At 46.7% G+C, this 22,962-nt stretch overlaps 3 protein-coding genes across 3 annotated transcripts; 2 read left to right on the plus strand and 1 right to left on the minus strand.

Annotated features, from left to right (window-relative positions):
* The first annotated feature begins 1,540 nt into the window (after window positions 1–1,540).
* On the plus strand, window positions 1,541–6,057 carry igsf8 (immunoglobulin superfamily, member 8). The gene is made up of 7 exons (XM_041241665.1): window positions 1,541–1,947; window positions 2,671–3,051; window positions 3,277–3,777; window positions 4,267–4,671; window positions 4,779–5,189; window positions 5,431–5,570; window positions 5,660–6,057. Exons 1-6 carry the CDS (start codon window positions 1,887–1,889, stop codon window positions 5,556–5,558), a joined length of 1,887 nt encoding a protein of 628 aa, XP_041097599.1. The 5' UTR covers window positions 1,541–1,886; the 3' UTR covers window positions 5,559–5,570; window positions 5,660–6,057.
* A 144-nt stretch (window positions 6,058–6,201) lies between these two features.
* LOC121308923 lies at window positions 6,202–10,657 on the plus strand. The gene is made up of 4 exons (XM_041241644.1): window positions 6,202–7,506; window positions 7,829–8,017; window positions 8,581–10,165; window positions 10,447–10,657. The coding sequence occupies exons 1-4, from the start codon at window positions 7,224–7,226 to the stop codon at window positions 10,655–10,657; spliced, it is 2,268 nt and encodes a 755-aa protein (XP_041097578.1). The 5' UTR covers window positions 6,202–7,223.
* Window positions 10,658–13,364: 2,707 nt separating this feature from the next.
* LOC121308925 (sterol O-acyltransferase 2-like) lies at window positions 13,365–22,900 on the minus strand. Its single transcript, XM_041241647.1, has 16 exons — window positions 22,175–22,900; window positions 20,882–20,983; window positions 19,983–20,041; window positions 18,768–18,907; window positions 18,396–18,455; window positions 17,885–17,992; window positions 17,190–17,472; window positions 16,837–16,912; window positions 16,356–16,440; window positions 16,218–16,263; window positions 15,760–15,889; window positions 15,117–15,214; window positions 14,386–14,484; window positions 14,147–14,282; window positions 13,843–13,988; window positions 13,365–13,616 (listed from the first exon to the last, which is right to left on the minus strand). Exons 2-16 carry the CDS (start codon window positions 20,967–20,969, stop codon window positions 13,566–13,568), a joined length of 1,605 nt encoding a protein of 534 aa, XP_041097581.1. The 5' UTR covers window positions 20,970–20,983; window positions 22,175–22,900; the 3' UTR covers window positions 13,365–13,565.
* Window positions 22,901–22,962: the final 62 nt, after the last annotated feature.

Below are 22,962 nucleotides of genomic sequence, written 5' to 3' on the forward strand. Positions count from 1 at the left end.
GCTGTCATAATTCAAAATGGGGGGGGGGGGGGGGGGCAGAAGGGCTGGAAGATTTATCTCATGAGTCGAAAACAAAATTAGCGCTCTAGGGGGGAGTTCTGTGTATGTTACCAGTATAACAAAAGCACCGCCCTCTTTATAAGATTGCACAGCAGTTTGATCCAGTCCTGGTTTTGCAGTGAGTTTAATAAGACATGATCTTGCCGCTAATCAAGCTCGTAGTAAAACCTGGAATGGGCAAAAGTGCTTTGCAGTAAGAGTCTTATTTCCTTGCCTGAGTCTTTACAATGCTTACCTGTGCGGTGCATTGCTTACACCTTATTACACCTCGCTGTGTTTTTACTATGGGACACACATTTACAGGGTGTTTCAAAACCACACATTTGATATCTGTGTAGGAGATGGGAAGTGCTCTGTTAGCTGCAATCATTTTGTATATCAATATTGTGTTCAAAAATAAACACACACACACACACACACACACATACAGAATTAATAAAACCGCAAACAGCTTTATATCCAAGGAGTATCAGGATCCAGCAGAATACTCATCAAACAATAGAAATACTTCATGAAATAGACACAGAGAGAGAGAGAGAGAGAGAGAGAGAGAGAGAGAGAGATTGGAATCAGAAATAGGCAAATGCGTGTGTTAGCAAATGATAATGCTGGTTGAACTGTCCATCTTTATTTATTTTGTTCGTGTCTTTTCATATAAACCACAAAGACTTGGCAAACACTAGCATAATTCAATATGTAACCACAGAATCAAACGGCTTTGCTTGGGCCGATCCCAGTGTTTCTAGAAGTTACAGTTAATTAATCCTAGACCATTTAAGATGGTTTTAGACCACTTATACCCTCCCCTTGCTCTCCATTTCTTGACTGAAGTTCTTTTTATGTAAATGTTAAATTTCACCACATCACCCACACGTGTGCAGTAACGCTCATATGGGCAACATCTACACAGCTAATAAATCAAAAGGGGTTTTTAAATAAAAAAGAAACGTTGATTCTTACACATCTGTAAAAATGTTAATGATTTGTGTAAAGATATACGTGAGCAAAACCAGGCATTAATTTAACAAGAAAAAAAAAAAACATGCAAAAAAAAATACCTCCAGCTTACTCACGCACACGCACACGCACACGCACACGCACACGCACACGCACACGCACACGTTGTTTGTAATCTTTCGGGTTGCCGAAATAATTTGAATAGTTAAATTAGGGGCTAATCTTATTTGCTGCAGCCGGGACGAGTACAAACACTAGTTAAAAACAAACTAACCCCCAACTAGACCACCCGGGGTTCATTTTGACGGCTCACAAGACCTGTTTCTTGACTGAATAAATCTAATGAGTAAAACCTATATAAACAACGGCTGACTTGATAACACTGCGCTGCAAACGTGCTTAGCAATGCCGTTCAAACTCAAACCAATGCATATTAATATATCAGTATATTAATATATTAATACGGGGCGGGTTTGACCTACTTTCAAGAATATAACACGCCTACTGCCCAGCCCCAGAGTCTCTCCCGCCCTGAAACCTGCTCCTCTTTGCAGAAACAGGAACCGAAACGCAGAAATAAAGCAGATTAAATAAAAACGCAGAAAAAAAAAAAAAAAAAAAAAAAAAAAAACACAACCCATACAACAACAAAAGCGATATATACAGTACAGGAAACGACAGCGACACAGACGCTGCTGCTGTAAGACAGTAAGCGGTGTCTGGAGGAGCGGTGCATGTTGCTGGAGCGCCAGGCTGTGATATTATTATTATTATTATTATTATGATGATGATGCAGTTGAGGATACACTAGCAGAGTCACACGCCGTTATCCTGTCGGGTTGATGTGAAGGGAGGTGTTTGCAGTTTTGATGCACGGAGATACGGCTGTGTCGAGGGAGGCGATGCTGAGCTGCGTGTTGTTGTTGTGGGGTGAGTGTTTCCTTCATGTACTGCGCGCTGGTAACATACTGACTGCTGCTAATGTCGTGTCCATCAGTCTATAAAAAAATATATATATATTCAAAACAGAGGACTTGAAATGGGATTCTGTGTTTTCTATACAATTTCTGTAACCTTCTGTAGAGCATACCTCCCATTATCTATCTGTCTGTATGCGCTGTTTAGGATTCAGTGTTTTCCATGTAAATATGATTTTTTAAATCTGTTCCATGTTTGGGAATATGGTAATGGAACTCGATATGTTTTATGGAGCTGGCCTGTCTGTCACATTGAAGGAACCGACATGTTAATAAGATGTTTCTGTTTTATTTCATTTCTGTATGATAAGGAATGTTTTGTGAGGGCATTTGGAAAACCCCCCCTGGTTAATCTTCGGGGTTTTCCCTTCTCTAAATTGGGAGAGGTTATTTTGGGGGATTTTACAGTGTTTGTGTAAGGCACATGTTATTGAGAATTGTACCGTTAGAGATCAAACATATTTATTATTATTATTATTATTATTATTATTATTATTATACAGTGTAAAATTACAGTTCATTTTAAACTTCCACCTACATCTTTCCCAACAATAAAAGAACAATAAAAAATAATGACAGTGCTTTTTTCCCCTTTACTTCTGCCCTCTCCACCCTCTGTCACAATGGCCTCCTCTTTCTTATGTTATAAAGGTGTTCCCCCCTCTCTCTCTCTCAGCCGCGGCAGTCTGTGTGTGTCGGGAGGTCTTCCTTCCCCCGGGACCCCTGTATCGAGTGGCAGGGTTCCCCCTCTCCCTGCCCTGCTCAGTCTCGGGGTATGAGGGCTCGCGCACGCAGGATTTCGAGTGGTTCCTGTACCGGACGGGCTCGGGGGGGCACCCCATAGGCGTGATTTCCACGCGGGACAGGGGCTTCCCCTACGCCCCCTTCCTGGAGCGGGTGAAGGAGGGGGAGGTGAGGGTAGAGAGGGACAGCGGGGATGCAGTCCGGCTGGTCATCCAGAGGCTGAGAACAGAGGATCAGGGGACCTGGGAGTGCTACACCCCCAGTACTGACTCCCGATACCTGGGCAACTACAGCGCCAAAGTCCCTGTCAGGGGTAAGGGGGTCCAGCAGACAGGGCACTCAGACGCAGAAGACAGTCATTTATTTTTACTATATTAATTATAAATTTATTGTAAATTACAGAAAAACTGATATTGTAGCAGGAACTGCTGTTGTTGTTTTTAGCTTTACTGGAAGTGACTATTTCCCAGCAAGGCAGATATTGTTGGTACAAAAACAAAAGCAAGTACATTTTTATTTATTTACTTTTTGTTTGCAGTGATTCCGGACTCCCTCAAAGTTAACCACACCCCCACACCACAGGCCCCTCCCTTTCGCTCCCTGGGTAGCCAATCCCTACCAGAAGGGGCGGGGCTAGAGCTGACATGCGCCGCCTCTGTCAAATCAGAACAGCACACCCACCTGTCGGTCACCTTCGTCGTGCAGGGAGCAGGAGGGGCCGGGGTTGTGGCCGGAGAAGGGGGGAGTGGTCATGATGTGAGGGATGTCATTTCTATTGGCCGGGACCTGGGCGTGTACCCAGGGAGGGGTGGGCTTTATGAGAGGCGGTACGCGGAGGGAGGAGTTTCAGTGGAGAAGAGGACGGGGCAGAGCGAGGGGGAGGGGGACCTCTACAGTCTCAGGATAGCGTCTCTCCAGCCCTCGGACTCAGGAGTCTATTTCTGTAAGGTGTCCCAGTGGATCAATGACCCGGAGGGAAGCTGGGAGAGGGTTGCTCAAAGGACAGTGCGGCTCGGCAGCGTCGTGGTGCAGCCGATAAGTGAGTGTGGGTCTGGTGTCTCTTATTAATGATGCTAATTAATAAGCTTAGCACTAAGGAGTGTGTGTGTGAGGAGTTTCTCTTCTGTCTTCCCCCGTCTTGTTTCTGTGTGACACAGATGCATGATTCTCTTGTGTCATTTGCTGTGTGTCATTGCATAGCTGGCTTCAATAGCGCTGCTGCTGCACTGTGCATCACAATCAGTCCGTTTTTGTCAAGCCTGCCTCAGTCATTGTCATAGTAGCTGTGTTCCATTGTTCAGCGTGACCACACACTCGGATCTGCTGTTACCATTGTTCACTCTGCCTCGTAATGCAGCCCTCGTCATTTCTAAACAGCACCTGTGCACGTTTTTTTAGATGCGTTAATGAATGTGTTTTTGTTGGTGGCTTGGCTGTAACAGCTCTCTCTCTGTCTGTCCTCCCCTCTCCACCTCCCTCCTCTTCTCTCTCACTTCCCGCTCCTCCATCTCCTCTCCCCGCTCCCCAGCCGACTCCCTGTCAGTGTCTGTCTCTCCTCAAGGGGAGGTCTCTCTGCCTGCAGGCTCTCCTCTCAGCCTATCCTGCGAGGTGGGTGGACTCAGCCCTGCCTCCCGCCCCTCAGTGCTGGTCCAGTGGCTGCGGGGGCTGAGTGGGGGGGCGGAGCTAGCTGTGGTGAGGCTGGGGCCGGATGGGGTGGTAACGTGGGGCGACGGTGATGTCGTCAGGAGGGGCGGGGCCTCGTTTGAGAAGGAGGCGGAGGGGCGGTACACGCTGAGGTTTTACTCCGCCCATCCAGTGGATTCTGGCGTGTACCGGTGTGCGGTCAGCGTCTACACTGGTCAAGCTCCGCCCACTGGGACCCCCGCCGCCAGCCAGAGGTCAAGGGGGGTCAACGTCAGCCTCAGGACCAAAGGTAAGCTGGTAAATTGTACAAGCACTGTATTGGCTTTATTTAGTGTATTACTGAAATGAAGTAAAGCACACAGGATATTAACGTTCAACTGTTTTCTGTTTCCTCAGCTGTGACAGTCACTGCACAGGCAGGACTTGCTCCAGGCCCGCCCCTGAACCGTGGCCACACCTTCTCATTGTTATGCAACATCTCCATAGCGACGACAGGCCCCGCCCAGGCGGCGGTCAAGTGGCTGGTGATGCGTGTGAGGGAGGGGAAGGAGGAGCCAGGCAAGAGCAGGCTGCTGGCTGTGCTGCGTCATGACGGAACCTCCCGTCTCTACAGCAACGGCAGTGATGTCAGCGTGGACCGGCCCGCCCCCAGCTCCTATAGGCTGAGGGTTCACAGGGCGCGGCAGGAGGACCAAGGACTGTATCGATGCCAAGTGGAAGTCTGGGGGATGGACCAGCATGGGGGCTGGTTCAACACAGGGGCACACAGCCACTCCAACACTGTCAGAGTCTACATGTACTTGCTGGGTGAGCCTGACTGTCTGTCTGTCTGTCTGTCTGTCTGTCTGTAGCTTCAGATTTCAGAATGTGTGGAGTTAGTTAGAAACAGGCTAAATCAACAGTGAGTAGGGATACAAGATTAAACTTAAATGGATAGTAGCACTGTTGTATTGGATTCAACGCAGTGCAGTTGCAGCCTATAGTGGCACAAATGCAGTTGTGCAAGAAACAGAGTTCTGACTCTCTCTCTCTCTCTCCCTCCCCCCAGCTTCAGATCTCCTGTTCATCCCTGTAATTGTGGGCGTGGCCACCGCTCTCTTTGTGGGCGTGGCCATCGTTGCCTCGGTAACCTGCTGCTTCATGAACCGATTGGCTAGGAAGGGCTCCCGGAGATAGCAGGCGAGCGAGGTGAGAGCGGCAGACAGCGGCGCATCATTTTAAAGCTTCTCTGGGAAATGGGGGGGAAAAAAAACAAAGTCTTGCTTTTTTTTTTACAGGGTTAATGAACTCTGACCTGGCCAGGAACTTTGACCTTCTGGTGTACCCCTGACCTCCAAGAGGGAAACTTAGCTGACCCTGTGAAACTTTGACCCCCTGTGAAAACGGGCCAGTTCAGCACGTTACCTATAGAATATTGTAAAGAAAATGTTGTTTAAAGTTATAGTGTAGATTTGTTTTTTGTGTACATTTTGTATAGATGATGAAGGAGTCGCCAACTAACTTTATTTTGAAATGCTGTTCATTGGAGTCCGAGCTGGGAGAGAGGGATTGACCAGTTGGGTGTTTCTATGTTTATTTCCAGGACGTGTCGATCCAATGAAACGTTTGTTTTTGCGTTGTTGTCGTTGCACTACACTTTTGGACGTATAATGCCACTATTTTTGAACGCATTTGTAAATGTGTTATAAAAAAGAATGAAGAAATATTTAGTTTTGACCTTGTTCTGGTTTTTTATTATTATTATTATTATTATTATTATTATTATTATTATTATTATTATTATTATTATTCTGTGAGAATGTTGTGGAATGAAATCTGGTAGCAATTATTTTAAACACAGTTGTACAAAAAAAAAAAAAACTATTAAATAGACAGGCGTTTTCATCAACGCTGACATCTCCATGAAAAAAAATCTAATTTTATAATAGAAATGTAGTTCTCCTGTATAACTGTTGAGTGTTTAAAGTTAGGAATGCACTCATTTAAAATAAAAATCTTTTAAACAAATTCAGATTTTTCCTGCTTGTTGTTCAAATTTTTACCCAGTAGAACTTCCGAACTTAAATTACCTTCAAGTTTTAGTTTGCACTTAGTAACCATGACATCACTGAATTGGAGTGATGTCATAATGCTATCACAGAACAACGCTATTGTGACGTCATGTGGAACATTCCTCAAACGCATCCCACTGGTATTTCAGGATCAATGTTTGTTTCTGAAGTTCCCGTTTTTAATTAGATTCCCTCTTGAGGGCTCAGTGCTGTAATAGATGATCACATTTTAAACTGCTGAAATCCACTCAGTCCTGTTGTCGCGAAAATGCTGATTGACTCCGGGAAGGGAGAGGATGAAGATTTCGGGAATGTTGACCCGGAAAGCGGTCGGATTGAGATCCCACACTCCGTGCAGCTGGTCTTCCAGACCATTCAGTTCGCCCAGCTGCAGCGCGCCCAGAAGGTAAACGGCCTCACTGTATTTTATTCACTTGTTAGAACCCAGTTGCGTTTGAGGGAGATCAGTGAATCACAAGCAGGTCAAATAGCCTATTTAATGAAGCATGTTAATAAGTGTTCGATGGCAGCCTGTAATCAAGCTGAGATTTGCACTGGTTTTGCTCGCGGGCCTGACACAGCAGAGAGTGTGTGAGACTGGAGGTAGCCACTGAACACTTCTAAACATGCATGAGAGTGTAACGCTTTCTACAGGGAGTGAGTTGGTAAAATGATCTGAAACAGCAGCTTGCTACTGGTCTGATATATCACAGTTCTCTCAGACTTTTACATTGCTGTTGTAGATGTTCAGTTAGCACATGGTTAGTGTTGGTCTAGAAGGAACTGGACCATGGTCCAGCATGAGTCCATTGCAGTTTTCCCTCTGTTTCCTGCTGTGCAGGACGTATCTGGGAGTCTGAGCGCGATCCTAAACAACGTGAACATGGCGCTGCATCACATGCGGGTCGGGAGAGAGCTGGAGGTGGAGGCTGGGCTCAGAATCCCTCCCGGGTCCGAGCTGGAGGAGAGGAAGAGGAGGATCGCGCTGATCCAGAGCATCGGCTGCTTCATGATATCCAGCTACGACCGCGAGGTGGACCTCATCCATCTGCTGAGGTGGATGCAGGAGACCAGTGAGTGTCTGTGGGGGAGAAGGGTTAAGGGCAGAATATTTCAGACCCATTTTGAATGTTTAAACTTTGATAGCGCTAAACTATGTAAGGGCACTAGAGTCGATATTTAAAGGTGGAGCTCACAAGGACGAAAAATTGCTTTACAATGAGAACTGACACAGGCATACCCATGCAGGATTCGATGCACCTGGGGAGGGGAAAAAACAAAGGGAATTTTTGCACAAATACACCCCCGTAGTTTTTCAAAGACCCTGTATTTTAAAATCTTGGTCGCAGTATCCCCTGTAAAGGGGCTGACATGCTGCTTGCTGTCGTCTCCCAGGAAACCTGCTGCTGGAAGAGGAGGTGTGGGAGGATCAGGAGTTGGAGGAGGTGACGGAGGGCTGGGTGACGCTGATGGAGATGAAGATAGGGAAGTCTCTTGATGCTTTTCAGGGGTGCATTGTGAAGATCAGCCGTCTCTGCGCCTTGCTCTTTGACGCAGACCCCCGACGCAAGACACAGGAACTCGGTAAACACCTTGTACCATTAATATGAGTCACATCTCCGTTGGATCCTCTGAGCAGCAACTACACTGGGCGTGTTGAGTTAGAGAGCCGCTCAGAGAAGCTCAGTGAAAGAACCCACTTCACGGCACACTCAGTTCCGCTCCCCCGAGCAGCTCAGAGCTGCAGAGCGGATTTCATCAGTGATCCGAGTCAGCGGAAAAACTCTCGCTCTGAGTCGCTCAGTTACTGAACGCACTTACTTCATGCGGACCTAGTGACAAAGCATTCTAAACATTTAAACCACAGCAGGTTCTGTGGAAAGAGATCCGTTACATTAATGTCAGCTGTTTCTCCTCAGTTTCGATCTAATGGTTTACAGTATGTTTCTAAGTCTGCGTTGTCTGCCTCCAGTTTTCTCTTGCACTTAGCCAGCTAGTTTTAGTAATCAAATCCTATTTTTTACATTTCAATATTTTTGTTTCTGTTAGCAGTTTTGTAAGACTTTCCCTGGTTATCTTGTATAGCTCATTCCATGAAAAAGGTTGGAGCTAGCTTTGGATTACCATGTGTCTTACTGTGCCCGCAGACTTGCCGAAGGGTGGTGTGTGGAGATGGTGGCGTGAGGCGAAACTCGATGCCAAAATGATTGTGAAGATCCAAGAGCTGAAGCCTCCCAGCATGGAGAAGTTACTGAAGGATGAGAGCTTGGGCAACAAGACCTCTGCGGAGCTCACCAGCATGATAAACGACATGAAGAACCTCTTCTCCTGCACCAAGGCTCAGTCCATAGCCTTCAACCACATACAGAAGGGGATCCAGAACATTAACGCTGCCTTCCAGCAGCGATGCAAAGATTTCCACGGCCGCGAAACCTTGGTGCAGTTCAGCGACTCCCAGGCCTGCTCGGAGAGCCTGCTGGAGGAGGTCAGGAGGCTCCGGGAACAGAAGGAGATGCTGGAGATGCAGCTGGCGGGGCTGGAGACCAGGTGCTCGGACGCCCTCCTCGAGAACAACAAGCTACAGGAGTCGGTGGAACTGATGAGAAGAGAGGAAGATGCGACGAGCAAAACCAAGCTGGAGATCCAAACTGCACCAGCGTGGAAGAAGAAGCAAATCCTTCAGCCTGAACCAGATCGGTGGGAGCTGAGTCCTGTGGAAGTGCCTGGTATTGAAGAGGAGGACGTGGGGCCAAGTGTAACCCAGCCGGAAATACCTCCGAAAAAGAAGTTGTGGAAAAGATGGGACGAGGTGGAGAGGCTGTGCAGGGAACTCCTGGAAGACTTCCAGAGCAATGTCATTGACCTGATCCAGGACTCGATTGAGCAAGAACCTCTGGGCAAAATGTGGTCGACTGAAGCGGTGAACTTCTACTGCTCGGCAGAGGACATGGTCCGGGAGACGTTCTCCAAGCTCCTCGCCAAACTCCATGACGCCTTCGCCAGCCAGATCATCCAAGCACCCGTGCCCGCGCCGGGCAAGGAGTTGCAGCACATTCCCAAAATGTCCAGGAGGACTCCCGAGACACTCCAGGAGGTCTCTTACCTCTTTCCCATGCTGGACCAGAACCTGGATGACAGCTTGGACCCCACCATGATTCAAGCCTCCACCGAGCTGAGGAGTGTCCAGGGCAAGGGGAAGGAGCAGATCTGCAAGATGAAGGAGACTCTAGAGGGGCTGATTGCCACGTCCAACCAGCTGACCAGCCAGGAGCACTCGAAGAGACCCGAAGTCAGGAAAACCAGGGAAAAGACCGTCCAGAGGTACGAGGCGATCAGCGAGGAACAGGGAGAGGATGAGACCCAGGAGGAGCAAAGACAGGAGGAGAGGTTGAGCGGAAGAGGCAGGAAGGAGCCCAGACCTAAACCCAAAATGGCAGTCAAGAAGAAACCCAAGAAGCTCAACGAGGACATTCTCCGCTACCAGACCGACATGGAGGTGCAGCAGGAGCACATCCTGAGAACCAAGATGGCGAGGCTTCCCTACGGGATTGACGTGAAGCTCCAGAGGACCAACCTGGAGCTGCTGAGCCAGGCCCTGCTCAGAGGGGACATCTCTCTACAGATGCACGTTTTGGGCACAGGCCTGATAACCCAACTACAAAATGCAAACGAGACGAGACTGTACTGCCTGGTCAAGAAGTACATCGCTTTCTGCTGTCTGCGGCAAGTGAGGTGAGTTTGTGGGTTTGTTTCTTGATTTCGTTTATTGGACAAGCAGCCTGCTGTTTTATTTAGGACCTGATTTAACTCCTCAACGCAGGCTTCAACTAAATCAAGAGTTTCAGGACTTATCAACTGAAGATAAAATACACCAAAAAAAGATTGCATGTAATCATGTTTCTTATGGAAGTTCACATAAACAGCTGACCTTGTCTCTTCTGACACAAGAGTGGCTTCTGTGACCCAAAGTGCGAAACGGGACAAAAAAGAATAATGTTCTTCCATCCCTTCAGGTGCAACCTGCGCTCGAGGCTGGACTCTGCGAGAAAGGTGGAAGACGGCAAGACGGCGGGGGACATGTACAAGTTCATCGAGAAGGTGGACGATTACCAGAAAACTGTTCTGCAGAGGTGGAGAGAGAAGCAGGACTCTGTGGAGTGTAGACGCAAGACCTGCATGGCCAAAATGCTCTATCTGTTCAGCCAGGTGTGGGGAAGGGGTTAGGGGTAGGGGTAGGGGTAGGGGTAGGGATAGGGGTAGGGATACGGGTACGTGAAGTGGTGTAGGAGAAAGCAGAATGGACTGTGCCCTTGCAAATGTTATTTCTGAGTGGCTAGCAGCCCTGTCTAAAATGAAATGTAACCTTTATCTTATACAGGTCTACCAAAGATTACAAAGTGTAACATAGTGAAAGCATGGTCAAGCATATTTAAGCATTGTAAAGCCTAAAGGGGTGTGGGAAAGCATATTAAAAACCTGGTAGACTATGTTAAATGAATAGTATAAATAGGGCAAAATGACTGTGCAAATGTACCATTGTAAGCCTATAGGGGTCGCTGTGAGTACCAGACAGATAGCGTGTGGGGTTATCAGGACCATATCACAACCTTTGCCAGTGCATTGTGCTGCCCCTGCTGCTGATAGGGGCTCCTCAGGGTAATGTACCGGTTGGTTTAGAAGTACTAAGCTTGAGAAATGCACTGGCAGTCGTTTCTCAGTGTCTTCGTGGAATCGCTTGTCTTGGAGTTTCAGGACGTTGCTTTGAGGGTTGCTGAAGTGGCTCTGCCGGGAGCTCTGGGATGACGGGGATTATGATGGGATTCGGGCGAGCTTATCTCATTTCCCTGCCCCGCACACAGGTGAGACGGGACTGCAGCCTGCATCTCTTCCACCCCTTCCCCCTGCTGCAGCAGAGCCCTGGAGGGATCCAGAAGCAGTTTATGGTCTGTGTCCAGCCTCGGAAGCAGGTGACGTGGAGCCCGGGGGTCCAGCGGCGCCGCATCATCGCACCCGCCTCCCCTCAAAGCACGCAGGGAGCGCCAGGGCCTGTGTTCGGGGTCAGGTAGAGCAGAGAGCCTCCCTCGAACTGAGCCCCCACCCCAGCCTAGAACTACAGTCAAGAGATTTGCATCACCCCATAGAATGAACTCATTTTGCTTCATAAAGTCAAGTGAAACCTGCTGAATAACATATTGAATTGCATACTGCTGTGTATTATTCCCAAATACATAACAACTATATATATATATAAATTTATTTTTTTAATGATATCTCAATCCTAAAATTGTAGGTGATGCAAAACTTTTGGCCTTAGCTGTCAAGTGACTCATTAAAGACAGTGGGGGGGGGGGGGAGAATTCATCACAAAATAAAATATCTACACCCCCCCCCCCCCCCCCCCCCCCCCCCCCCAAAATGTCCTTCTTTAGCCACTGTATATACATTAATATTGTGGGTCTGTCTCCCCCTTGTGGATCAATAAATATTGCATACCAGAGATGCTGTGTTATAGTAAGTGTGCGTGCGCATTTATCACAGGACCACTCATAGAATCACTGCAGTTAACCTGGGCATAGCATAGAACGGGGAGGGAACTGCACTAAAAGACTAGCCTTCGTCTGGACAGCCCTGGTGTGCTGCAAGCTATACGGGAGAAGCCTGATCTAACTAAAACCCGAATGTCTCGTGTTGTGTAGGGAGACTGTCCACGGGCTGCTGCAGCCTTCCTGGAGAGCCGACATTGCAGCGCACAGCGTCAGGATCGCAGAGAAGAGTCCGCTGAACGGGTCGGCCAAACTGCCTCGCATCCCCAAGCTCTTGGAAATGGAGGTGAACGCCACCCGGAGCAAAGCAATCCAGCTGCTGCAGAGGAGGTGGGGCGCTGGGGCGCATACACCGGGGCTAATGCCATCGCAGTGCAAGCGTTAGGACGCTGCCGTTTATCTACCGATGCGGTTGCTTTGTGTTGTGTTGTGTGCACACTTCCCTTGTGGATTCTGTCCCCCGTCGGGTGAGCTTGAAACAAAGTCACAGCGTCCCATACCAAGGCAAATCCAACGTGGTAGAGAACCTGCTTTTCACACCAGCGCGGTTGCAACGCGTTCTGATACACGCTTCCATCAACGGCTTTTTAGCAAGACAATCCTAAAGTGTCAGACTCTGCAAATTCATGTTCTTCTTTGTCTCCCCCCCCCCCAACAGTGCTAATGAGAACCTGATGAGATTGTTAGGAGGCGGAGACCTTAAGAATTGACACCCCCCAGCCTTCACATACGCGTTTCCAAGCAACAGAGAGGCCGAGTGCATTTAAATATAACAGTGCTCAGTGTTTATTACACAGCTAGTAGAATACATCAGAAAAAAAAAAATACCTGTGTGTTTCTTATTAACGTATAAACATCTTCTCCAGTGTCAGTGCTACAATACTACCACAGAGTGCACAAAGGGTAATTTATTGAAAATGGATTTTAAGTGCAAAATATATGATCCCATTTAGTTATCTGCAAATCTGGTATTCTTTGTCCTCTGTTTCTGTAAACTGCAATAAAACAAAACCACTTGCTGTGATATAAATTCTGGCCTTAGCTGTGCCAGTGCGCTTGACATTTTATTTTTTAAACACAGTATGCCATGTGCGGCACTGTGCTTTGTTTCCGTGACGCAGTGGCACCGTGCTGGCCTGGCGTTGCCGCTCTTTCAGAGCGTGCCACTCTGTTTCCACAGCGCGTTCCTAATTCCACGCTGCTCCAGTGCTGTGTCAGCCCTGCTGTGCATTGCCAGCCTCTTTTGGTGTCTGATAGCTGTTACTGTTTCCATCAAAATCGATTGTATTCACGTTATAGCCAACAGTTTTGCATCCCCCCTATAGAATGAACTCACGTTGCTTCATAAAGTCGAGTGAAAGCTGCTGAATAATGTTACGTTAACATATTGAATCGCATCTCGCGGTGTAGTTTTCCAGATACTGTCAATTGTCTCAGACCTAAAATTCTAGGGGATGCAAAGCTGTTGGCTGTAGCTGCTGGTAGTTTAGCATTAGGAAGCTGGATGTGTTTGTGAGTTCATTCTTCAGGCTTTCAAAACATCTTCGCTATTGAAAACACACACACGAGGCTGCTCTCTCCGTCCCTGCTTACAGTCTGCAGGACCACGAACGAGGGGTGATAAATTCCCAGAAACCCTTCTGAAGAGAGAGAGAGAGAAGAGAGAGAGAGAGACTCAGCACAGCTGCTGAACGCTTATTTTCGGTCTAACCCTAAACCGTTTAGGGAGGGAGAGGGTTTGAACAGATTTTAAGACAACGTACAAATACGTTTGTGTTGGACTGAGGGAATCATAGAACGCAGCTTTGTACCAAGACATCAGATGACAGCCATTGGGAATCTGAATCGCGTGGCACGTGGTGTTACCTCTTTGACGGGACAGTGGATCTGGGCGTACCATTCCTGGCAGTACAGGCACATCTGGATCCCCTGACCAATGAACAGACAGGTCCACATGAGCACGTTCCACACCGCCCCCTTTCTCCTGTCATTGAGTGCGAAGTTGAAGACACCTGTTCAAAGGAGAAAAAAACTAATTTTAAGATTATGACATAATAAAAATAACTATATGAACATAAATTTAAATATTTTATTTACCATCATGTAATCAAAGAAATTGCAAAGATAAAAACCGTGTCGCAGCTGGGACTGCTTGAGACCGGTGTCTCACCTCCGCAGATGGCGAAGAGACAGAACATGACTGGGTAGAAGTAGCCCAGGCACAGCGTGAGGACGTACTCGTGTACCACTGCGGAGGTGACAAACACCAGCAGCATGGCAGCGCCCCGGAACCTGCCCCCGCACACCTGGAGAAAAACAAAGAGACGCGTCGTCACCAGCACCGGGCATTAACACCTGCGTCCCTGCGAGGTTACTGACACGGACAGCTGTGCAGCGGGCTGCACTTACCCACAGGAAGTCTTTGTAAGCATAGCTGTACAGCCAGTCGTGAACCACCACGTTCCAGGTCCTGTAATAGTTGGCGAATGACGTGGAATTCCACCAGTCCTGAAAGAAGCGGCAGATGCAAGCTGTCGGGTATTTTGTCCAGCAATCAAGCCATTAGAAATACACGCTGCTCCCGATAACACAAACGTATATACGCATGCAGGAGTTCATTGTCAATAGTGTACCGTACCACGTCTTTTAATTATTTCATTTTGTTGGTCTTAATGTACTGACCTTGATCTGCTGCAGCTCCCATATATGCTTTAGGTTCTCATCTGCTTGTGGATTGGGGTTTTGTGTTGTTAGCTGCATGCCAATCTTTGCCTAGCTATGTGTTTAACAAGATCTCAGTGGGTCTAGACCACAGTGATGTCAGACAGCTGAGTGTTCCGGACCACTGTGATGTCAGACCGCTGAGTGTTCCGGACCACTGTGATGTCAGACCGCTGTGTTCCAGACCACTGTGATGTCAGACAGCTGAGTGTTCCGGACCACAGGTTGCAACAATCCCTTCACCAAAATATTTCGGTTTGAAACAATTTTATTGGAAAACATATCGTCACAGGAGGACAGTGTTGTCATTCAATTCATGCAACAGGAAAGTGTTATGATTCACCACAGTTTGCTCGGTTTTTGCTATAGGGTACTTGAAAAGCAGGCTCCCCACTTGGGTGCCTGCCTGAGTGACTGACCTTGTAAAACATGCGGTCTGCAAAGCGCAGCATCTCTGCGAATGCGTTGAGCCAGCAGTGCAGGAAGGCGAAGAAGCAGAGCAGCAGCACAAAGGTCCCTGGCAACAGAAGCACACGCTGAGGTCTGTTGATCTGCACCCCGATCAACTGGGTCTGAAACCTACAGTCGTGTCCCCGTCCCCCCCCTCCATCCCGGGGGAGCATGTCTGACCCCTTCAGTAACATCGCCTTACTCAGAACTGACTCATTTTGCTTCACAAAGTCGAATGAAACCTGCTAATGTTAACATATTGAATTGCATAGCGCTTTGTAGTTTTGCCCCCTACATCCAAAAACAGACAGAAATATGAAATTCTGAAATCTAACATGAAATACTACTGCACTATTATTATGGCATCTGGTCGATTTTTTTTTTTTTTTTGCGATATTTGTAGTTTCTTTGATTACATGATGTTAAAATAAAAGATCTAAATGAAGTTTGTGCAGATGTCTCAATCCTGAAATTGCAGGTGACCCTAAACGTCTGGTCACAGCTCTAGGCACTGAAGAAGGCGGAAGTCTGCAACAGAGCAGGGTAACGTGTTCAAAGGCTCCGATGTGGAGCTGCAGAGCCTGTGAGTTTCCCCCGGGAGGGTGGGGTTACCTGGCAGCGTGGCGTGGAAGAGTGTGAGGACCATGGTCTTGGTGCTGAACGGCTCTTTGCTCATGTTAGTGAAGACTGGGATGCACAGCCTCACCAGGATGAAGTACCCATAAAACAAACAGCCGAGGATCTGAGCAGAGAGCAGGGAGCAGGGAGAGGACAAAGAGCTTCAGTGAACCAGTTTAATATGGGCAGTCTGCTTCAAGGGGTGCAATGTGTATACGGCAGGCAGATAGACCATCTTGAGATGCAGGATAGTGTAATATATACACTAAATGAAGAAAAGCAATTGATAAATTCTGCCTTGTTCAGATAGCATGGTAGAAATAACCCTGTTCAAATGTGGTACAAATGCATATGGCAATCTGACTGTTAGGGTGTAAGATTTGCAAGGCACGCTGCCCCTAGAGGTGGAAAAGTATATGCATGTATCGATGCGTGACTCTAGATTATCTTACCTGGGCAAAATTCAGAGCTACATAATTCCAGCGGATGCGTGGATTTCTGAAAATGAAAGGGAAGTTGTGATTGTGTTCCTTTAAGAGGCAGGCGATTGTTGTGAGGAGAAGAGGGTTGTGGGCCAGTCTGCCCCTTACCTGGGATAGGCATCCCTGTAAATCAGAGTCGGGCAAAACAAAAAATACAGGTAGCTGGAAAACTCTGGCAGCTTTGCAGCTTCTCCTGTAAAATAAGATACCAGGTTAGGGAATAACAGCAAGCAAGGGCTTCATGCTCCCTTCACTAAACCCTTACAGAGATCTGGAGTAAACCATTGAGAATTTGTTGACCCTTATGTAAGTTCCCCCATAGTAAAAGCACAGCAAAGTGTAACAAAGCACAGTAAAAGCATGATAAAGCATAGGCAGGCATTGAAAGAATAGGGAGGTATGCGAAAGCATATTAATAAACATGATAAACCAGGGGAAACTCTGGTAAATGCAGAGCATAACCAATGGGAAATGCATTAAACTGCAACACTACAGTGCAAAGATAATTCTGTAAGGGGAGCGCCCACACTTAAAGGGACGCTAGACAGTCAGCCTGGAACTGTGTCAGTTCTGATGAAGTTCAACTCACCCTGCTTCAGTTTTGCCTTCACGATTTTAGGTATGTTTTCACGGATGAAGGAGTAGCTTTTCATCATGAATCGAATCTAGAAGTGGGGGGGGGGGGGTGAAATAACAAAAAACACACAAGTTAACACAACGCGCTCCTTGCTAAAATCTGCTGGGGACGATCTTGGCAGCCTTGAAATGATTCTCATGCTGTTCAAATGAAACCAGCAGCTGTGGATTAATGCTGAGTGGTATCGATTCCACACAGGGGGGTGTTACGAACGTTCCCGGAGCAGTGAGCCCATTCATAAGTGAGGCTCCAGTTCAGTTACCAGCGTGTTCACTGGGAGGCTCCGACCCTGGCATCTCTGTTACCTGTTCCAGAATGACGATGAAGCTGGAGGCAGGGGGTAGTTTGTAGTGAACCACTACATAGATGGGGTAGACCCCCAAGACGCAGGCTTGGCAGGCCAGCACCAGGGACCCCACCAAGAAGGTGAACCCCCCCTGGAACCGGACCGAGTGGTAGAGACCCCCCCACAGGCACAGCGCTTTGTAGGGGACCACCAGGGTGTAGGAGCACATGCAGAGCCAGGCAAACACCGCGGTAGAGAAGCGTCCGAAAGCGTAGAACAGGAGATCGAACTCCAGCACCAGCCTGGGACAGAAGACAACACACGAAACCAGCTCTGTGAAACCTGCTTTATGAAACAAGCTTTGTGAAACCAAATAGCAGTGCTGTCCACCCTTATAAGACAAACAAAAAAAAAGATTGCCATAATTAGGGTATCCATATGACTCCATGTACACCAGGACAGTTTGGGACGGTTCAAGGTTTTCTACTTTGCGATGCCTTCTGGTATTACCTGTTTCAGGTACCGTTCACAGCGGGATTACACTTACCAGAATGAAGTGGGGTGCGAGTTGAAAAGCCTGAACTGTCCTATTCTGTCTTAGTGTAAAGGCAGTCGTATGGTAACCCTGCCCATAGTGAAAGCGTGCTAAGGCACAGGTAAGCATTGCATTTGATAGCACTTATTGAAATGATTATTAAGATGATTTCTCCTCACCTGCCTTGGTCTATAAAGTCCACAGCGAGAGTGCTGATGATAAACACACACAGCATGGCGATGAAGATGTGATAGATAGTGCGGATGTGATCGATTTCAAACAGCTCACTGCAGACGGAACACAGTCAGTCAATAAGAGCAGCATATTTAATCACAGCCTATGCTTGGCAGGTGCTTTTATCCAAAGTGACTGACAGAGACGAGGGGGTGAGCTGTGCATCGCAACTGCTGCTGCAGAGTCGCTCCCAATAGGACCTCACTTGTTTTACATTTCATCCGAAGGGAGGAGCACAAGGAGGTTCAGTGACTTGCTCAGGGTCACACACAGGGAGTCAGTGGCTGAACCTCCTGGTATCAAGCCCCTTTCTTTAACCACTGGACCAGCGAGCCTCCTCATGTTATCTCATCTACGAGAGGAATCTGGCTTGTTGTGAATACTGATCAAACTAAAATACATTTTCATTTTTTTTTTCTGTAATGAAAAATCATTTGATTCTGTTGTCCTACTTACTCGAGAAGTGACCGTCTTTCCAGAAACACTTTCCCCTGCTCTGAAGAAAGCCGCTGCTTTCTGTAACAAAGAGCACAGGCACAGAGGAACATAAAAAAAGAGGAGGCCACTCGGTCCATCTCAGCTCGTCCAGTTCCTAGAGGCTGACTGATCTCACAACTCTGTCAAGCTGGCTCTAAAACCACAAGACCCTCTCCAGGACCAGGGTTGGAGAACCCCTGGACTAGGGTCTTTCAACATCAAGCTAAGGAGCTTAAAACGATTTCAAACCCTGAGAAAATGTATCCAATCACAGCTGTCCCTCGGTCGAAACCACACCCTCGTCCCGCCCCAAGATCCTTTCCTCTTAACGGGACCGAGCCTGGAGCCTACCTTGACGTGGCCTCGGTTTCATTGGAGTTGGCGAGTGGTTTGTTGCGCTGGGAGTAAGACTGCACCGACTCGCTGATCACTTTGTCAACCAGGTCGCTGAGCTGCCCTTGGATCTGCTCCAACAGCTCCGCCTTGACATGCTGAGGGGGGAAAAAACACAAACAGCGCCGAACCGCACTGAAATCTTCCGAGTCCACCCAGAGCGCAGAGCGCAGAGCGCAGAGCGTTCGCTTGGGTTCGGAGCACAGGGCGCAGGGCAGAGAGGGAAGACTCGAGTGGAAGCACCATAGGGGTTTTATTTTTTTTATTTTTATCCGTCCCCATATGAGGTCGCCATGCACGACAGGGTTAAATAGAATCTACTAGGAGCCGGACTGTTGTCCCGTGCACCTTTATAATCATTAAAACACGTGTTATTCCTTTCAGAGAGCGTGCCTTTTGCCCGTTCCTTGCTCAAGACGGGTTCATTCGAAAAAACGAATTGAACTTTGACGTCAATAAATAAATGACCTTTTTTTTATTGTTCGATGCTGTTGTGGTGCTGATTTCATAACCTTTTATAAGGGCTGTTAGCAAATTCCGCACTGGTTCAGAGTCATCTGTGACGACTGTTATCGCTTGGATAAGATTGTGTAGCTTCGTGCTCCGAGCCAGATCCCCTCCACCCCAGCCCGGTGCCAGGGGTTGCATGAGCGCAGGCTTTCTCGGGGGCGTGCGTTAAGACTGCTCGGAAATGAATCATTAGGTTAAAGTTATTTTTCCAAACAGTTTTGTTTCATACGCACACGATGCATAAATAAACGATTCGCACATTTATCCGGGAGACATTTAATCATGTAACCCTGCTTCTGGTTCATTTTATAATTGTATTTTTTTTTTTTTTTCCTTTCAGATAAAACATGTTTTTTTGGAGCAAGTAAAGAATCTAGTCCTAGTGAATTTGCTGACTTCTTGTTTTTTTTTTCAAGCTGTTTTTTCTTTCAACACTGCAGGGATGGAAACAACACTCCCATTGTGTAGCAGTCACCCGTTCCAGGTTTTAATACAAGCTTGATTAGCCATAGTGTATAGGTAACAAGCTCTTATAGCAAAACCAGGAATGGATCAAACTGCTATGCAATGGGAGTCTTATTTCCATACCTGATACAGCACTGTTTTTTTTTTTTTTTTCTATCAATACTGCACAGTACCTCTGCTTCTATATCAGCCTCTTACCTCCATGTGTCTCCTCCATTGTATCAGCCCCCTTGCACTGCCTGTGTGCTCCTCATTACCTTTCAAATAGAAACACGCAAGCACAGTTAACACAATTAAGCACAGAGGGGTCTGGTAAAGCATAGGAAAGCATTGTAAAGCACAGAGAGGTCTGGTAAAGCATAGGGAAGCATTGTAAAGCACAGAGAGGTCTGGTAAAGCACAGGGAAGCATTGTAAAGCACAGAGAGGTCTGGTAAAGCATAGGGAAGCATTGTAAAGCACAGAGAGGTCTGGTAAAGCACAGAGAGGGAAGCATTGGGAAGCATAAAGCACAGAGAGGTCTGGTAAAGCATAGGGAAGCATTGTAAAGCACAGAGAGGTCTGGTAAAGCATAGGGAAGCATTGTAAAGCACAGAGAGGTCTGGTAAAGCATAGGGAAGCATTGTAAAGCACAGAGAGGTCTGGTAAAGCATAGGGAAGCATTGTAAAGCACAGAGAGGTCTGGTAAAGCACAGGGAAGCATTGTAAAGCACAGAGAGGTGTGGTAAAGCACAGGGAAGCATTGTAAAGCACAGAGAGGTCTGGTAAAGCATAGGGAAGCATTGTAAAGCACAGAGAGGTCTGGTAAAGCATAGGGAAGCATTGTAAAGCACAGAGAGGTCTGGTAAAGCACAGGGAAGCATTGTAAAGCACAGAGAGGTCTGGTAAAGCATAGAGAAGCATTGTAAAGCACAGAGAGGTGTGGTAAAGCACAGGGAAGCATTGTAAAGCACAGAGAGCACATACTTTGCATAGCAAAGCATGTTAAAAAAACAAACCATGGTAAACTAACCCTTATAAAAGTTTACCACAGTAAAAGCACAGCAAAGTGTAACAAAGCACAGACCATCTTTAAGAAGGGCAGCGCACTTTACTGACTGGCTGGTGAAGCATCATCTTCAGCCTGGCTCATGGGGGCCTTAGCGTTCCTCTGCCTCAGTGTACTGCATGTCCCCTCAACTGCCATCTCTCAGCTCCTCTCTGAAAGCAGAGCATTGCGCTGTGTGTGAATAGCCAGCACGCACAGGCCTTGGGTTTGCACTGGAGTTCAAGGTCTGGAGATACTCAATCGAAGCGCTGCATCCTCCCCAAGCAAGGGCAAACCACTATTGCAATATCAGATAAGAGTATTTACTAATATGGCATTGTAGATGCAAATGGGCTTCATCCTAACTCATATCTTATCCCCGTAGAATTTGCACTCACTGTGAACCACCCTGTATTTAGATCTTGTTTTTGCATTGCTATCCTGTGCTGTACTGCCCTGTAACACATGTAAGTCACCCTGGATAAAGGCATCTGCCAAAAATAAAACTACACTAATAATGATAATAATAAGAGTATCTGTTCATTGTGATTTCTTTCCATTGTAATGCTGTGATCTCCTAAGAGTTTTTGGTAAGGTTTCCACAGCTAATATCGTATTGGTATCCCAGTGTAAAGGCATTGACTCGACAGCAATGGCAGTTCTTGTTAAAGCTGGTTCGCTTTTATTATATTGACTTATTCACTGTTACAAACTGGGTTCAAAACGGGTTCTTTTTGTTAAAGTTCTGATGCCACCGCTGAATAAAAATATCAATCTCTCTTTCCTGCTTTCACCTGAAGAGACCTTTGAGGGCTTGAAAGCTTGTGATTCATTATAGTTTAGTCCCCTTCTCTTTGTCTATCATCACTGGACTGATACGGCTGCCATTTCATCTATCAAATATTATATTGACTTCAAACTCTAGTATTTGATCCCGTGTGTCCTTCTCCTTCCCGCTGGTATATTGTAGGTGGCGTATTTTTGATAAAGGGGTCAAATTGATCGCAAGAATGGTCTGGCTGTTTTCTTAACTGATTCCCTGAGTCTATTTCTGATAAAACTGGAGAGCGCACGCAAAAACACTAGATAGAATAATCAGATGTGTGACGCTGAATTACACATTCATTAAAAGACTAATTTGATTTCTGTTACACTGAAGCGCAAAGGCTGGATTTCTATGCTGAACAGAATACAAAGTCCATTTATATTCAAACCTCCGCTTGTTTCAACTTTATTACACAGAGGAATAAAACCATTTAAAACCCTGCACAGGCAAGCATCGTAAAACACCTTAAAACTATGGTCAACTATGACAAATTATCCGTATAAAATGGAAATGCCCCCACGGTTAAAGCCGTACTCACAGTTCTGCCCCTGCGCCTGCCTCTGTTCACTGTGCGCTGGCTCTCCTTTCAGCGCACCGGTGTGAAGAATGATCTTTGCCCTCAGTATCAGTGAGAGGAAGGACTGACCCTGCTTTGGTAATCATTTTTGAATATTGTTTACCAAGTAGGACCCCCGGATAACCGGCAGTATTCCGCTCACAGTATACAAAGATTGCACAGGGGTTACAAACCAGCAGTCACGCAGAGCTGCAGCCCAGTTACTAGGTCTCTTATTGGAATCCCAGTGGGTCTGATCCAGCATCGCGGTGTGCCGGAAAATGATGCAGAATGCCAGTTTGCAGATTGCCACACAATCAAAAAAGAAAGGAGTCTTCTTCATAATTTATTTCTTTATTAAAAAAAAAACCAGCAAATCGGAAGTTTTAAAAGCATATTTATGTCCTAACCTGCATTTGATTGCATTACAAAAAGCATATAAATTAAACAAGAATTCAAGCAAAAAATAATTCGATGAAGATACAATTGCAACAGAGTGTACAGTATAGAGGAGCGCCCTCATTCCAAAGCTGTGGTCCAGGCGGCACTGAAACTACACTGCAGAACAGAACAGGGACCGCGGGACAAACCAGACCCATGCGCTCTTATATCTGGAAGCGTGAAAAACTGGACTTTTTAAAATGCAAAATTGACATAATAAAAAAAAAAAAATGAAATGAAAAAACATTTTTAAAAAGTCTTTAGTGCATTTATATATGTACAGTATTTATTTAAAAAAAATGTTTCAAGCAAAATATGCTTTATGATTA

The sequence above is a fragment of the Polyodon spathula genome, unplaced genomic scaffold (assembly GCF_017654505.1).
Source record: "Polyodon spathula isolate WHYD16114869_AA unplaced genomic scaffold, ASM1765450v1 scaffolds_806, whole genome shotgun sequence".
Classification (NCBI taxonomy): domain Eukaryota; kingdom Metazoa; phylum Chordata; class Actinopteri; order Acipenseriformes; family Polyodontidae; genus Polyodon; species Polyodon spathula.

Excerpts from the sequence above, each read along its gene's own strand:
- igsf8 (XM_041241665.1), top strand. The coding sequence starts at position 1,887 with ATGCACGGAGATACGGCTGTGTCGAGGGAGGCGATGCTGAGCTGCGTG. Across the intron at positions 3,052-3,276 it reads CGCCAAAGTCCCTGTCAGGG|TGATTCCGGACTCCCTCAAA; the intron begins GTAAGGGGGTCC and ends TTTTGTTTGCAG. Across the intron at positions 3,778-4,266 it reads CGTCGTGGTGCAGCCGATAA|CCGACTCCCTGTCAGTGTCT; the intron begins GTGAGTGTGGGT and ends CCCGCTCCCCAG.
- LOC121308925 (XM_041241647.1), bottom strand. The coding sequence starts at position 20,969 with ATGGCAGTTGAGGGGACATGCAGTACACTGAGGCAGAGGAACGCTAAG. Across the intron at positions 16,913-17,189 it reads TCATCGTCATTCTGGAACAG|ATTCGATTCATGATGAAAAG; the intron begins GTAACAGAGATG and ends CCCCACTTCTAG. Across the intron at positions 16,441-16,836 it reads GAAGGCAAAACTGAAGCAGG|GAGAAGCTGCAAAGCTGCCA; the intron begins GTGAGTTGAACT and ends CTTATTTTACAG.
- LOC121308923 (XM_041241644.1), top strand. The coding sequence starts at position 7,224 with ATGGTCCAGCATGAGTCCATTGCAGTTTTCCCTCTGTTTCCTGCTGTG. Across the intron at positions 7,507-7,828 it reads GAGGTGGATGCAGGAGACCA|GAAACCTGCTGCTGGAAGAG; the intron begins GTGAGTGTCTGT and ends GTCGTCTCCCAG. Across the intron at positions 10,166-10,446 it reads TGCTGTCTGCGGCAAGTGAG|GTGCAACCTGCGCTCGAGGC; the intron begins GTGAGTTTGTGG and ends CCATCCCTTCAG.